This window comes from Ambystoma mexicanum, chromosome 4p, assembly GCF_040938575.1.
Source record: "Ambystoma mexicanum isolate Mex_15411 chromosome 4p, UKY_AmexF1_1, whole genome shotgun sequence".
Taxonomy (NCBI): domain Eukaryota; kingdom Metazoa; phylum Chordata; class Amphibia; order Caudata; family Ambystomatidae; genus Ambystoma; species Ambystoma mexicanum.
In genome coordinates this window covers 581,031,225-581,046,887 of record NC_090927.1, presented here as the reverse complement: position 1 = coordinate 581,046,887, position 15,663 = coordinate 581,031,225, and the positions used below count along the sequence as shown (strand labels likewise).

Below are 15,663 nucleotides of genomic sequence, written 5' to 3'. Positions count from 1 at the left end.
CCCTGTGCGTTTCGGGCTCACCCTGTGGATGCGGTCTATCCCGATGTTATCCAGTTCTTGTTTTTCAATGATATCCCCAAACACTTCCTGCACCGCTTTCTTCAAAAACTGTTTCTGGCATATTTTTAATGCAGATGTTTGCTCTACGGGACCTGTTTTCCAGGTCTTTGCACTGGATTTCAAAGTTGTGGGTTAGGCGCACCAGGTGTTCTTGCATTTCCCTGTACTGTGTTGCCTCGTCCTCAACATTTTGCGCTATTTTTTCAAGAGTCTGTCCTTTCTTCCAGGTTAGCAATGTCTTGCCTACAGTCCTGGACAGCCTGTTTCATTTTTAATTGTGGCGAATTGGTCTTGCACTGTCGACATTAGTTTATCTTGTAGCTCTACGAACCAGGCGTGCATGTCATCGTTTGTTGGTGGCTGACTGCCGTCTGTGGTGTGGTTGGGGTCTGATGTCGGCATTATTGGATCTTCTTGTGATCTACCCCTGGTGGTCACAGGGGTGTCCGATGCCCACAAATGGAGGAGACTCGTGTCTTGTTTGGGGGGTGGCAGATTCGGCTGGGACCCCCCCTTCCCTTTTGCTTTTGACATGGCCCCTTGCTTGATGTGGCTGTGCCTCCCTGGTGTGCGGGGGTTTCTTGTCCCTTCTTGGGCATCTGGGATTCGCCCTGCGGTTGTTGGCGGTGTCTCTGTTTACCGGGACGTGGGAAATGGTCCCGTCCCCTCCCTCCATTCTTATTGCCCCTTCTTTGTTTTATATGGTCCACCGGTGGTTGGAGTCTTCCCCCCCCCCCTATGCCTCTGGGGGTACCGGGATTTCTTTTTTTTGGTGTGTGGGTTTCGCCCCCCTGCTTTATGTACGGTGGGTGGAGGGCGGGGGCGGGGTTAGCCGCTCACCTGAATTTCTGCCGCTCCGGGAATGCCGCCGATGACTCCCCCACGGGGCCGGAGCGTTGCCTGTCTCATGCGCCACTTCTCCGCCTGTCCTGCGGGTCCCGCGTAGTGGGGGGAGGTGGGGTGGGTGTCTCCCTGTCCCATTATGCCTTGATCGTTTTCCTGCTGAAGCAATGGGTCCACCCGTTCCCGCTTTCTCCAGCTCCCTCCTCCGTGCGGGCCTCTGTAATCTCCATGGGGGGGAGTGGGGGCGATCCCGCCGCCGCACGACTGCGGTGCCTCTGTGCAGACCCCCAGTGGCTTCCCTCGCTGAGTCCCCGCAGTGCCAGCGCCGCCGGAGCAACTCCTCTCAGTTTTCCGAGGTTCCCCGCCACGGGTTCTCCTCGATTCCTGGCCGCGTGGGGACTGTTGCAGTCGCGGTGGGGGAGGGGCTCTCCGCTCCCGCCGCGTTTCCTCGGGTTGCACTGCCGGGATTTCGCTTCCCGGTCCGTCCGCTGTCTCTGTGGGTGTGGGGCCTCTCGTTTCAGGAGATGGTACCCTCCGGGTCGAAGCTAAATGTAGTTTTAATGACGGGCCCGGCCGGACTCACTCGCGTCTCCTCACGCCGGCGGCCATCTTGGGAGTGCCCTAATTGATCATTTTGCCACATGAAAAGAACACTTGCTGGAAAAAAAGATGTGTTTTGGTTTATAAATGAGCGTCTTGTGGAAGAGACATTTCTTTGCTTTGTCCATTTTGCAAAGGGTTGAAAACGCGAAGCCTTTTTCCCTGAACTGAAGAGAACATGACTGAAACAGAACTCTTGTAATAGTCTTCATGGATTGATTCAGGGAAAGGGAAACAAACCCTGGTCACAAGGATTCATTTGTGGGGAATTTGAGATTCAACGTTTGCATTGTTTTGAACTGAAAGCCATTATATTTACATTTTTGTGTTTTGACTGTGTATGCTAAGTGTGAAGGTCAGATATATTTGGACACAACCAATGTTTCTTTAGTTTTAGTTTGCTAGGTAGGGACATACTCATTAGGATGGAGACAGATAGGCGTTTATCTAACCACGGTTATATTTTAATAAATATGGCAAACTTTGAGAAAACTTCAGCTTTGTGTCAGTCTCTCATTTGTGACCCCTCACATTTACCAGTGTTTTTTTTAAACTTACAAGTTGCTTCTGGTGTAGCAAACGCCACTTCCATGGCTGGCCTTTGCTCTGTTTGTGCCCTGTTAGTGAAGTAAAGCTGTCTAACTATATTGCATTTCCCGAAAGGATTGTTTTTTATATTGATTAACCAATAACCTATTTCTTTCATGTATACAGACCTGTGTTGGGAGGAGGGTGTTCGACTGGTTGTCCTGCAACTTTTCTACGCAGCATCAACCCCAGGGTTGTCATTGACTCAGCCTGTGCATCTTAAATGGAACTATAGCAGTCTACCTAACTAGCATGGTTTTCCATATTGATAATCTTACCCGTGACTATTTTAGGTATTTGTTTCTAATATTATTGCACTAACCTGTCGTCATTTGTTTGTTAGCCACCCAACTCTATGGAGACCAGAATATGGCAGCTACATGATTGAAGGAACTCCTGGACAACCATACGGAGGAACCATGTCAGAGTTTAACACTGTGGAAGCCAACATGAGGGAAAGAAGGCTGGAGGCTTCATCTTTGTTGGAGAAAAATGTTGCTATTTGCACAATTACAGCCTTTCCAAGGTTCGAACCAAATATCATTATTTTGCTCATTCTATGTTAATTGCCTTTTATGAAGTCATTGTCCACAATTAAATCCTGCTCTAAATTGTGTGACTCACATTTCAATTCTGTTAATATTTGTCCCAACACTTAATTGTTTTTTACTCTTCTATACACCTTGGAAGACATTGCTAGAGGGAGTGTTGGCTTTGAGTCTTGAATGTACTTCTGTATGTTCCACGTTTCTTTGAAAGGTTATGTCTTTATTGATTTCGTTTGGATTACTGGTCCACCCTCAGCCCCTCTTTCTTTCTGAACATTTTCCTTTTTTCTAATGTTCATGGCTATTCAATATACATTTTTTATTTTGTGGTGTTCCTGTTGGGCATGAACGTGATATAGACATCCAATCCCCAGCTAGCTGTAAGATGAAAAAGTTAGAAATCATTTCTCACTGAACCACTGTTTTGAGACAACTGCCGCTCCCTCTGCCATTAGTCCAGAGCAAGTAGAGCACTCTGTGACCTATTCAGTCTTGCCTAGTTTTATCTGCCTTTGTTCCCACCTGAATTTCGGCCAAAGGCAAAAGGGTGTCGATCTTCATTTAAGTGGTAGCCAAGTGCAAGTCTGTGTTTTTGTTTGTGTTTCTTTTTTGGTGCCCTTCTGCATCTTACTGTATATTTTTACCTATGAAACACTGACATTTTTGTAGAATATTTAGCTCCCTCTTTTGTATGATGTTGTACCAAAGAAATATTTGGTTACCTCGGGTTGGTCTCCCTCTCATAAACTGATTCATTTTAAATCTGCATTGTGCAAGTGTGTTTAACCTGAGCAGGCTCTCGCAGATGGCACAAGAAACACTTCCAATCTCTGAGCCGGTTTAAGTCTTGTATTGGTTTCTCAATGGGCCCCACGGCAGCCCCTCTCCCTATCCTCTAATAGCGCATATCCTACCTAACAAATTCTCTGACCGAGGTTAGTTTATAGTGCACAATGACCCCTACTGTCTTAGATCTATCTTTACTGGTTGTGAGGACCTAATGGCGGGATGACTTTTCGATCTAAACCTTCAGGGACTAATTGTCCCTAGTCTATCCTGTTGTTAGTATTTTTATTTATTTAATACATGTACAGCCCCACAGCTTTATGTATACAATACAAAGCAGCAAACAACATAAACAACTATAAGATCATGTAACGTGAAAAAATCGATAACATTTCTAAAACCTTTAGTTAATACAGGGGGATCTCTTGGAATTCTGGACAATCAATCGGATACATTTAATAAAAATCTCCATTGGATAATCTAAAAGTTTCAATACACTTCAGTAAAATGTAACCATAAAACATATAAAATTCATATCATCACCCTGCATAACATTTTTCCAAATCATGGATACATCATTACAGTCAAACTGGTTATCAAAGGATTTTAAAAAGCGTGATCTAATCGTAGTTAGACTACTACACTCTACTAGCAGATGTTCAAGTGTTTCTAGTTTAGGTTCTCTATACATGCGACACATTCTGTTGTCATACAACACCTAATTTTGCACCTTTAACCTCCAATGCGTCACTGATATTAAATTTCACTAGAATGTATGTATGTCTAAATATCTGTGGGCAAGGATATGCCATAATATAGAGTGGAGTTGAAACATGTTCCATTCTGTAGCGAAGATACCTAGGTTTGGACAGCTGTATCCTATTTTGGTCCTAGCTATAGTCTTTAATGGTAAATCTCGGCCAACTTTTAAACTCTTACGCAATTAGTGTCAAAGCATGTAGCCCATTTTTTTATGTACACAAGATTTTGCCTAGAGTGCCCATTTTATAACATTGGTGGATCATGAGAAATCCACTAATGTATTTAACTGCGATTATAGCGTTATCTATGCGCCTCAGGTTTTCATAGCACATCACTGTTCGATATATAAAGTCTGCTTCTATCCGTTGAGTTCAAATTCTAATAATAAGTATACAACTGAGACGGAGTGGGTAGCCGGAATAATTAAAACAAAATCTTCGCTTCAAACTTTTTTTTAGCTCTGAAAGATAATTGTGGCCCCAAATCTCCATTCCATATTGAAGCAATGGTGATTATTTTTGCTGTATATAACTGTTTTTGCCGAATAGCTCACATCCTTTCCTATAAATACGTTTAACGTGTTCACTGCCTTCATGCACTTTATTTTAATTTCTCCCCAATTATATCGCCAGTTTTGTTTTCCATCTACGTAGACACCTAGATATTTATAAACCTCAACTTGTTCAATAGCAAGACCCGCATATTTCCAACATCTGTTTTGGGGTAGTCCGTTGATCTGAAAATACCATTATTTTGCTCTCCTCTGTTATGATCAAATCGTTTATTCTTGCGTATTCACCTAAGACATTAAGCCTATTTAGCAATCCAAAAGTAACCGATCGTCTGCGTAACAGTGGTTGTGCCTACTTTAACAGGACAGGTATGCAAATGTGATAGATGCTTATTCAGGTCTGTTAGATAAAGGTTGAAGAGCGTTGCCGCTACAATACGCCCCTATTTTACACCACAGTGGGTAGGTATCGATTGTGATTATATCCCTTTCCCATCGAGGCGTAGACGTACCGATGTTTCATTGTACAAAAGCATGAGCATTCTTAATAGCCCAAGTGGAATATTCCATGCTAGTAATTTGTGCCACAGTTGATGGCGGTTCACAGAATCAAACGCAGCGCTGAAAGCACCGTAGACTTTTGTTTGGCGCCTCATCCATGAATATTCAACTCCCGATATCTGGACGATATTCGGACCATTATTAGAGACAGTCATATTTGATTTGTTTCCATCTTTTTTAGAGACTGCAATACTGGCTCGAGGTTTAATCTGAGGCAACGTCACAATTTTGCAAGTGTAGTCTATCCGGTATAGTTCATCTTCATATCTGGAGGATAGCCATTTAGGATTCGTATTGTCTCAGGAGGATAGCTCCGGGGCAACGCGCTTGCCTTGGAAGCAAGATGACCCTGAGCAACACAGGTTTGATCCTCTGGGTATTAAGCGTGTTATAAATAACCTATCATATCTAAGTACATAGTCAAGTGTGGCTTCATGAGTGAACCATATGTTGGTGATCTACTCTTGCGTGTGTTCCACTTGGTCTACAATCTTAATGTCCTCTGTTAGTCCTCTCAGTGGTACCACTAAATGAAAAAAACTCAGATCTGCTGCTCTGTTGAGGTGTGGTAATGACTGTGTGACACTGGCGAGTTGTAAGTCCTTATAAAGACCAACATTTGCTGTTTCAGTTAGAATAGGTATAGGGAGAATAGGCTTCACGATGTTGGCTGCCCACATCTCTGATAATTATATTCGGGTTTGTGAGCGCATCAACGCTGTACCCTTACATTTACATTGTATTGCAGAACAGTCTGCTATATTGGATCTTATGACGCTCACTTCCGCAGACTTCGCCTTAGGAAAATAATTAGCTAGTGTCCCTATATCACTTAATTGTCGGGGGCATAAGTATTAGTAGGCAGAAGACTGATTACGTTGTCAATGATCGGTGTAGAAGATTCACTATTCACATTTATTTGTTTAATCTCATTATAATGACAACATGTCGTAATTGCTGCTCCTGTATTCTTTAGGTTCTCAGATGTTAAATGCTTGGGAAGCAGGTTTTAATTTAGACTTCCTAATATGGGTTGTCTTTGCTTTGCCATTCTTTGTGCTATTCACATCAGCCTCTACTGAAATACTTGGTTTAGAGGCCAACTTCAGTGCTTCAAACAAGTTAACACTGGATATTGATAGATCAGTGGAGGTGCTTTGGTCTTTAACCATTTTACGATTGCGCTTAATGCTCTTGTGAAGGAGCACAGTTGCACATCTAGTTTCTTTTCAAAGCTCTCGTATTTCCCAACTAATGTAGACAATAAGTTGTCAAGGACCCAGAACACATCATTAGAGTTCATGCTGATCGCACTATTATTATTCAAGCTTTTGTTAGGGGATTCAACTAAGCTTGCTGTATCGACATGTATGTTGACATTTCCACACTTATTTGCCACTGCATACTAATTGTCTTTCATTAAGTCATCCCCACCAATCACAGGACCCTGTATCTTCGCATTCTGATTATCAAAGAACGTGCTAGGGTCAATATCTAAATGGCATGGATGAAATATCCCTAACACCCAAATATTCAGCCACATAAACATCCATGGATGGGTCTAGTGTATTTATGGGGTTTGGATACACATCAGTGCCATTGTTCACGTCCCATGGACCATTGCGATAACCATGGCTTTTTCATCCTTTGCACCATCAGTTATGCCATCCATTATACAATTGGGTACTAACAATGGGAGTGCTCAGTTGTTTCCCCATTCGCATGGGGTGTTACCTGAGGTGGAACATTTTTTAATGAGTTCAGCCTTATCTCACCCTACTCAATTGCATCAGTATATGGCAGTGAAATTACAGATTCTAAACACCCGAGCGGTATACTAAGCTGTGCAATTATTTATTGTGCTGCTGTTTCTTCATCCACACGGTCAAGAGCTTGCATTTTGGGAAAAAGGTATTTTTTTTTTGTTTTGATTTAATGCCTATACTTGACTGGTTCTGGGAATACACGTCCGGCGGCTGTCTCCTCTTGGCAGTCGCGGGATGCACGCCCGGCCCAAGTCACCATCCCCCAAGTCGCTGCCTCCCAAATAATTTCAGCTGTTAACCTGATTCCGCAGTTACCGCTATATCGACAGGTGTGACTCTTATTCATACAAAATACTTAGAAACACAACCGCGGCTCACAGTCGTGGAGCAATTTAAAGGACAGCACAAATACAACTCGCAGCCGTAGACCACCCATGGTGTGAGATATAAGTAGGTGGAACACTACCGTGCACATTAATCTAAAGTGCCGTACGTTTTTACCGTGCACCTATTTCAGGTTGAACAGATTTGAGGAAACTCGTCAAGCGCACCCATTCCACCACGGCAGCTTGGGCAGCAGCTATGGAACAACGATTTGACAGCGAGTGCCTTATCATATTAAACTCGGTATTAGAATCACTGAGAACTGGCAAACCTTCCAATCTTCACATAAAATCTATAAAAATAAAAAATAAGATAATAAATACCACGCTTGAGCTGCTGAAGTCAGAAGGAGTAGACCCAATGGGCACAGTAAGAGCGAGGACGAGAAAATATGTGCATAAAATTTACAGATTCGGCGTGTTCAAGAATACTAAGTGAAACACACAGCTTCACACAATGTTCTGCCCACATCCACAGCACACATCACACAAATGGCGAACAGTGCTTAGCCAAAGCACTTGGCTAATGCGCGCGTGCATGTATTTCAAGGGCTTCTGGGTAAGGGGGCGGGGCTTTCACAAAATTCCTACAAATACAGAAAGGAATGTATAAATCACTTGAACTATGGATGAGAGAGCTGACACTATTTAACAGTGTCCACTAGAGTCCATGTCAGTCCATATTTGTTTCCATACCACAGATTTCTTGCCAAGTTCAAATACTGCTGGAGACACAAGTTCTGAACAGCCGGTCCTGGGAACAGCACTTAGCCAAAGCACTTCGCTAATGCTTAATGGTTATGGGATTGTGTCTTGCACACACCCTGCTTGACTCAAGTCTTCTACGATGCTCACATTCTCCTCTCCCTCCCGTTCACTACTCTCCTCTTTCAACTCCACCCTCCTCTATCCTCTTCTCCTATATGCCACCAATGTCTCCTATTCCCTTTAGGCTTCCCCGCCATCCTTTTGATGTTACTCTTGCCTCCTCCACACTATATTTCCTCCTCTCTAGTACTACTACTACTACTACTACTCCCACCTCCACACCCATACTACACCTTCTCGACTTTACTACCACAACTCCACCCACCTCCTATTCAGACATTCTTTGTTTACTCCGTCCCAAACACTTCACATGTATTCCTTACATTACTTCACCTAACCACACCTCCACACTGTTGGCAAAGGCACAATTGCACTCCCTAACCAATCCCGCAATGTCTCAAGAAATTGTCTACACACTCCGATGCCCCTTTGTTCCTCCCTCTGGTCACTTGGTCTGCCACCACCTCCTCTTTTGACCTCACCCGAACAACCCACAACTATATATATATTTTTTTATGCTTCCCTTCTTGACTCCAATGGTCCACGTTCCTTGGCCAATCTGGTCCTATCTTACCCACCTGGGAGGGGCTAGTTAAAGCAAAGGTTTTGAATAATTGACTTAGCCTGCACCCTTTCCCCACCACGGAATGGCAATGGCGGTCCAGATAGTGGTGTCAATGTTCATGTTAGGGGGAGATGTCTTAGTCCAGGCCAACTCAAGTAAGGAGTGTCTGTATGGAGGGCAGGGGGCCTGTGGCTCACTATTCAGTCCCTTGTGGTCTACACTGCTGCCCACAGCTGATTGTAGTTGCTGCTATGGAGTGCCGTGTGGGCTGTCTTGCTGCTGTGTACATGCAGGTTTTTTCCCTTGGTCTCTCTCTCCCCTATTGCACTCCATGTCGACCGCTCGATGATGACTGTGCGAGTCGAACAGAGGCTTGTTCATACGTGGCTTTCGATTTCTTGCTACCTCGTACTGATAGTGTGTGGCGCTCTGCTACTGCTCTCAGCTGGTTTGCGCTGCTTCCTCCACCCAGTATGTTTATATGAGAGATAGAAAGACTCTGTCAAGCATTTTGTTTTTAAGGCATGGCATGAGACAGGCTTGTACTACACAAGAACATGCTGGCACAAGAGGGTAGCTGGGAACTGGTGCCCTCCAACTGCCATTGTCCTTCATAGTTTGATTGGCTCTGGATGTCCCCCAGGTAGGTCTTCACACCCAGCTGAGAGGAGATCCCATCCCCAGGGAACTATCACAGGGAATGCTAGATTTAGCGTCTTCATTGCTTAAATTAAACATAAAACATAGTTTCTCTAGCAAGGTGTTCTCCCCAAATACAGAACTTGGTTGCTACGTCACATAGTTTAATGTAAAACATTTGTTTCTAATGGCTCCTTCCTCCCAAGGATTCCTCATCTTTGATATCCATATCCCAGCACAGCTGTTTTTATGAAACATTTCCACCACCAGATGGCGCAGAGTGCCTCTGTCTGCTATGCCCGATGCCTCTATGCTCACTGCACCGGATGTCGGGGCCAGTATGTATAGAGGCACTGCGACCCGTGACGTCCGTTCCTTTTTTCTGCACACTCTGCTCGCGTTAAGAACACTGCTCTTGTTCTTTTAACAAGTATTCTTCTAAGTCTTCTTGAATTCGCTGTGATGCCGCACAATGGGAAAGTAACAAGGTGGTAATTACTGGAGTCTCTTTGATGTAAGGGAGCCAGGGAGAGGGAGGAGTTAGAGTAGCCCAGGAATAAGTTAAAGTCAGAATAGCAGTACAACCATCTTGACGGTTTTAGACCATCCACGATTCCTATGCCCCTCACTATTTCCTGCAGACCTGGCACTCTGGGGGCTGACCTCATCTGGCAAGCATCTTGTTATAAAAGCAAAGATTAGATCCTTAGAGAGAAAGGAATTGAAATTCTATTAGAAAAGCGGGAGCGAAAAAGCAGCTCCTGGGTATCCACTATTAACCAGGAGGTACCACTGGGGAACAAGGCGCAAGTAAATGGATTCCACATATGTAACGTGTGGATAAGATGCAAACACAATTTTGATCACGTATGCTTTAAATGTTGTATAGATGTGTCCTAAGGTTTATTTATGGATTGTCCCAAATGCGCAAAGTTAAGGTTTCATAGGTGTTTGATCAACATCAGTTGACTTGCGAAGACAAATGTATCTCCTGGTAGCGTTGGTGGCAAGCTAACCAGGCTCTTCTAGGCTACACTGAGGAGCTAAAAAGTTCCCATCTTCCCTCAATTTCAAACCATGCAAAGGGCTTGAAATGGACCAGTCTGCTGTGGCAGTGTCGCTGCAAAAGGAGATGAGACTCCTCCCTCTCCTCTTAATGAATCATCTTTGTATCACAAGGAGGTTTATGGGAGAATAGTGTGGACAAAGGCCTCTGCCATAAAGGTGAAGATAAAGACTTCCTAGGAGGAAACAAGACCCCCTCCTTACCCATTTCATCCCACCTTTTGAAGTGACCTGCTGTTGGTCAAGTCCTGCCTGCTGCTGAGACACTGGTACCCAGGACCATGCCTACTGGAAGCGGTGGCCCCTGCAATGTTCTCAGACAACCTTCATGGCTAGGAAGGGCATAGGAAGGACTTGGTTTATTATCTGGGATTCAGGGCCAGGTCCCAGAAATGTACAGGGACAAAGGACAGCTATGGGCTCTGTTTTCTGCCTTAAACCACGTTTGAGCCGACTCAACCGCTTTGAAGTAATTTCCGAGCTGCTTGAAGGCCCAAAAACTGCCTTTACCATTTTATGCTGTTTGAGCCCTCTCAACACCGATTTAATCCATTGGATGCACCGACTCAAAACAATCTTGGGGCGAGATATGTTTCCCAATCGGTCGTCTCAACTGAGCCTCAAACTGCTGGAAAGCACCCAGAAGCCAGGGTTGACGCTGTTAACCCCACAGTACAAGCCTGGAGGCTATTTGCTGTGGTTCTAGCTCTCTGACTTGGCTTTGAGGGCCCTAGAGACATTCTTCTTTTTTCAGATACAATTTGCATGCAATAACAGTAATCAAATGCACAAAGCTATAGGGAACTGAAGCCGCTTCAAAAGGCAGTAATAACTGGCCTTGAGTACAGTATGCCACTTATCTAATTATTTGTTTTGTTTCAATCTTTTTTATTAAGTTTTGTTTAGCAATACAAAATCTTAATCTTGTGACATCTTCTTAAAACATGTTTTAACAGCGTTGCTTTACGTCATGGCATAGTTCATCACAGTGCAACAAGTGTTTATTGATTCTTTTCTTTGCTCTCCCCTGGTTTCCATCATTATACATGTGTAGCATTTGCTTAATGCCATGTTCTGTCTATGTTCACTAAGCAGTTTCTCCTCCCCTCCAAAATACTGCACACAGCCATCTTCACTTTGCATGTTCACACTCAAGGTGGCATCAAATCGGGTGATGTTAGTATGGCATTAGATGCTCATCCCACAGGGATTAGGTACACTAATTCTCAACAAAGTCTGCTGTACGTCCCTTTCTGCTGTCTACCACTTTATCATATCCCTGCGCAACTTTTCCAGGTTGGTTGAGACAATTGCTTCCATAACATTGTGATCTGTCATTTGACCAGTTTAATACCAATTGATTCGCAATGTTGTACTAATGTTTTAATGTCGCCAGAAGTTATTTGTACCCAAGACATAAAATGAGCATCAATGCAACATCTTTGTGTACTACCGAGGTAAGAAAATTAGTGAGAACAGTCAGGCGTTGCAAATGATTTAATGTTCCACTAGACCTGAAGGTCGAGAAACTTAGTTTGCCTACCCGACCTAAGAAATGCGCTCACCCCTTGGGAAACGGATGACAAAAAATGTAAATGCTTTCTGTAAAATGGAGCATGTCCCCACAAATCCACTTCGTTTGGCACTTTGCTGCCACCCAGTGGTTAGCCATGAAAAAAGAACAATGAAATCTTTATTTGACATTTACTGCAACAAAGTAAATGAAAGTTTCAAACATCCCCTGCAAATAGTGCTCACCCTTCATAAAGTCTTATCGACTAGGCAAGTGGGCAGGTAAACTTCACAAGCCCTGGATGAGTGTCTGACAAATGTACAAGTTAGCTGCATGATTGAAAACATAAATAAATAAATGGATATGATAAAAGGCTTTGAGAACGGTTTAGCCAGCTCTCTCCCAAAGCTGTTAATATATAATGCAATCATAATCATAGAGCAAAGCAAGCTCTGGTGGCCAACTACAATGTATTGTATTGCAGTAGATCTGATAGATGTACAGACTGAATGGAACTATTGATCTCTACTTTGAGTAAACCTTTAGTTAGCTTTGTGTATTCATTATTTAAGAGGAAAGAAAGTAAGAGACTAATCATAATGGATGGAGTAGCGGGCAGAGAACTGGGCAAACCTGTTTGCGGCCATCTCACTTCAGGATACCAGACAGCTGTAGAGGGAGAGGTTTGTCTGAAAATCGGGAGTATATGCCCGCACATTAGTGCCCCCAGTGATTCAGTGAATGAGACCTTAACCCAGACCATCACTGCCTTACACAAGCTCAGAGTGATAAAGTAAATTAAGACAGGAATTACAAATGATTTGCGGTTAGATTCGCTCTTCTCTTGGGTGCTGTCTTGAATTAGCCTTACTGTAAAAATAAATTCCTATTTTTGTCCTTTTCCTTATCTTATGTTCCTGCCAACTGCTCCTACGATGCTGTTCTGCATGGGTACAGAAAGCAGCTGCAATGATGACGGTTACCCTGTCCAAAGCTAGAATCGCTACCATGCGCTCTCACATGGATACTCCGACTGAGGCTGTTTTGTGTCTGCCACCAAGTTGAGATGACTGGGTGGAGCAAAGGGTAGATTGCAGAAATGTTGGGAGGGAGGGGGGGACGAGTTTGGTTTGTTCATTAGAGGAGTATGCCCATATTGGGACCGATACGAAAGATGATTTGTAGGGTTGGTCCCCCAAGAAGATGATTATGATTTGTTAATTAAAGTATTAACTAAAGGCGGGGAAAGTGTGGGTGTTCAAGAAAGGTCCCCATGATGAAAAGCGGTTCATGTTGCGCGTGGCATATTTGTGACCGGGGGTGCAGCAAACTGGGTGTGATGTTGCAATTTCATATGTATGCAGTGCTGTTAGTGTGAATGGCGGACCCTCTGGCTTATAGCGATCCTGCAAAATGCTGTGAAAACAGCACTTTAAAAAAAGTACAAAAAGGCAGTTTTTGCAAAAACGACCATTAAATAAAATATTAAAGACACACTGGGCAATATTCTCCCCAAAAAATGGAATGCACAAGCACATATCCCCACTTGCACCAAAAGAAGAGCAGCCCAATCCACTAAGGCACTATGAAAAAGGCCATCTGAAAAAACGACCTTGAAAAAACGACCTTTAAATAAAGTATTAAAAAAGACACACTGGACAATATTCTCCCCAAAAAATGGAATGCGCAAGCACATCTCATCACTTGCACCAAAAGAAGAGCTGCCCAATCCACTATAGAACTATGAAAAAGGCCATCTGAATGGGCACATCTTGTAGGCGCCCATTCAGATGGCCTATTTCACCCCGTTCCGCAAATCAGGATCACTTTCTGTACATTTAAAAGCGCATCCCAAATTTACAAACATGATACGCTTTTAAATGTGCAGAACTGTGTAGGGAACCCTATGAGCCTGCTTAGAATTGGCATTTTACAGGGGCAGGTCCCTTAAAGGCCTGCCACAGATAAATGAGATGGGAGCCTGTAGGACATTGTTGGGAGAGCGATTCCAACACAGAAGGCTACTGGCACGCGCCCATCACATCGTTTGTGCCCTAGCTGAGCCCTTTGGAAATGCACAGGTCTCCTTTTGAGAATGAGGTGACCTGCTCATTTCCCAAAAATTGGTTATCTAAAAATAGCATATTCTCCGCTCTTTTAGATGCCCCATTTTTTTGAGGATCTGTGCCTAAACCTACATTAAAAAGAAATGTAAACATTGGCACAATATGAGAGGGACGGGAGAGAGAGAGCGGGTATGGGTGAGATTTGGAGTGGTAGGCAAGAAAGCGGAGGGAGAGCAGTGGGTGAGAGGAGAGGGGAAAGCGGTGGGCAAGAGAGTGGAGAAGAAGCAATGGGGCGGTGGGCCAGACAGAGCAGGAGCAGCAGGCCAGAGAGGGAGTGGAGGTACAGAAACTAGGGTTGAGCGTGGGTGCAGTGGGCCAAAAAGCAGAGAGGGAGCCATTGGCCAGAAAGCGGCAGTGAGCTGCAAATTGGGGGAAAGGATGAGGGAAGAGTGCAATAGAATGGGAGAAAGAATGCCAAATGCAGATGTAGCATGTAAGAATGAAACGCTGTATACTGTGAGAAGAATTGGCGAGCGTAAGGTGGGAGATATGATTTGAGTGTGGCAGGCACTGGGAAGTGCAAATCTTGACTTAGCAGTGTGACAGAGCACATGAGTATGTTCAGGAACGCAAGTTGTGATGGGGAATTGGTCAGATGTGTGAGGTGTGTTGGTGAGAGAGGTGTTTGGGTGGGGTTGGAGAACATAGAAGGGGCTATTTCCAGCATTACAACTGATAATGATCAATACTGTCAAATATTTTAAATAGGCATGCACATTAAACCAAAAACATAGCCAAAACCAGCACTGTTCTGCCAAGCCAGAGATATCTGGGACTCTTCCTTTTAAATAGATACACAAGGTGAACATAATGCCGCCCTGGCTCTTGTAGCCTTGACACTGTCTCTTTCTTGCAATGTGCCAATCTTGCACCCTCCAGTCAATAAAAAATGTGCTGCAAAGTGTTGAGCCGCTAAATTTGCCATTTCATGCTGCATATCCTGGAGGGTCTGGAATGGGATGTGTTACTTTAGTGTTACTTGTTCAAATTGATACATATTAGATTTGCACGCGCGTAGAAAGATGAAATGCTAAAAACCGCCAAATTAAATATAAACTCGATTCACACATGGTGTGCTATGGAATGCGCCAGAAGCAGCCAATGAGGGGCTTTGTAATGTGCACCAAGGAACATACTAAGGGCATTTATAAATCTGTATGCAATGAGTTTTTATGAATTAATTTAGACTCTGCCGCTAGCAGTTTCTGCAGTGAATTGCAGGTGGCTGGGAACAGCTGGTTCTGCAGGATTAAAGGCTTGGAGAGGAACAATGATTAACCAAGCAGATTGTCAGCTGTTGAACAGGACACAATGTTTATGGCTTGGTAGTTCCGCAGTATATTGAAGTTTTGCAGAGGCACCTGACTATTTGTTTTGACTAGCAATAAATATGGGGTGAAGGAACACTCTAGGCTAAAGAGATCGATGCCCAGGAGTTTCACTTGTATTTTCAGATGTGCCGTGCGTGTTGCAATGATAGTCATTTAGATTAGAATGTTTCAGTCGAGCCAGTAAGCCG

At 43.8% G+C, this 15,663-nt stretch overlaps 1 protein-coding gene across 1 annotated transcript in view; it reads left to right on the top strand.

The window, feature by feature from the left end:
* GCLC (glutamate-cysteine ligase catalytic subunit) overlaps positions 1-15,663 on the top strand; it is a 281,892-nt gene that overhangs the window by 108,892 nt on the left and 157,337 nt on the right. The window contains exon 3 of the mRNA XM_069606130.1: positions 2,435-2,617. Coding sequence (XP_069462231.1) covers positions 2,435-2,617 — 183 coding nt within the window. The remainder of the gene's footprint in view (positions 1-2,434; positions 2,618-15,663) is intronic.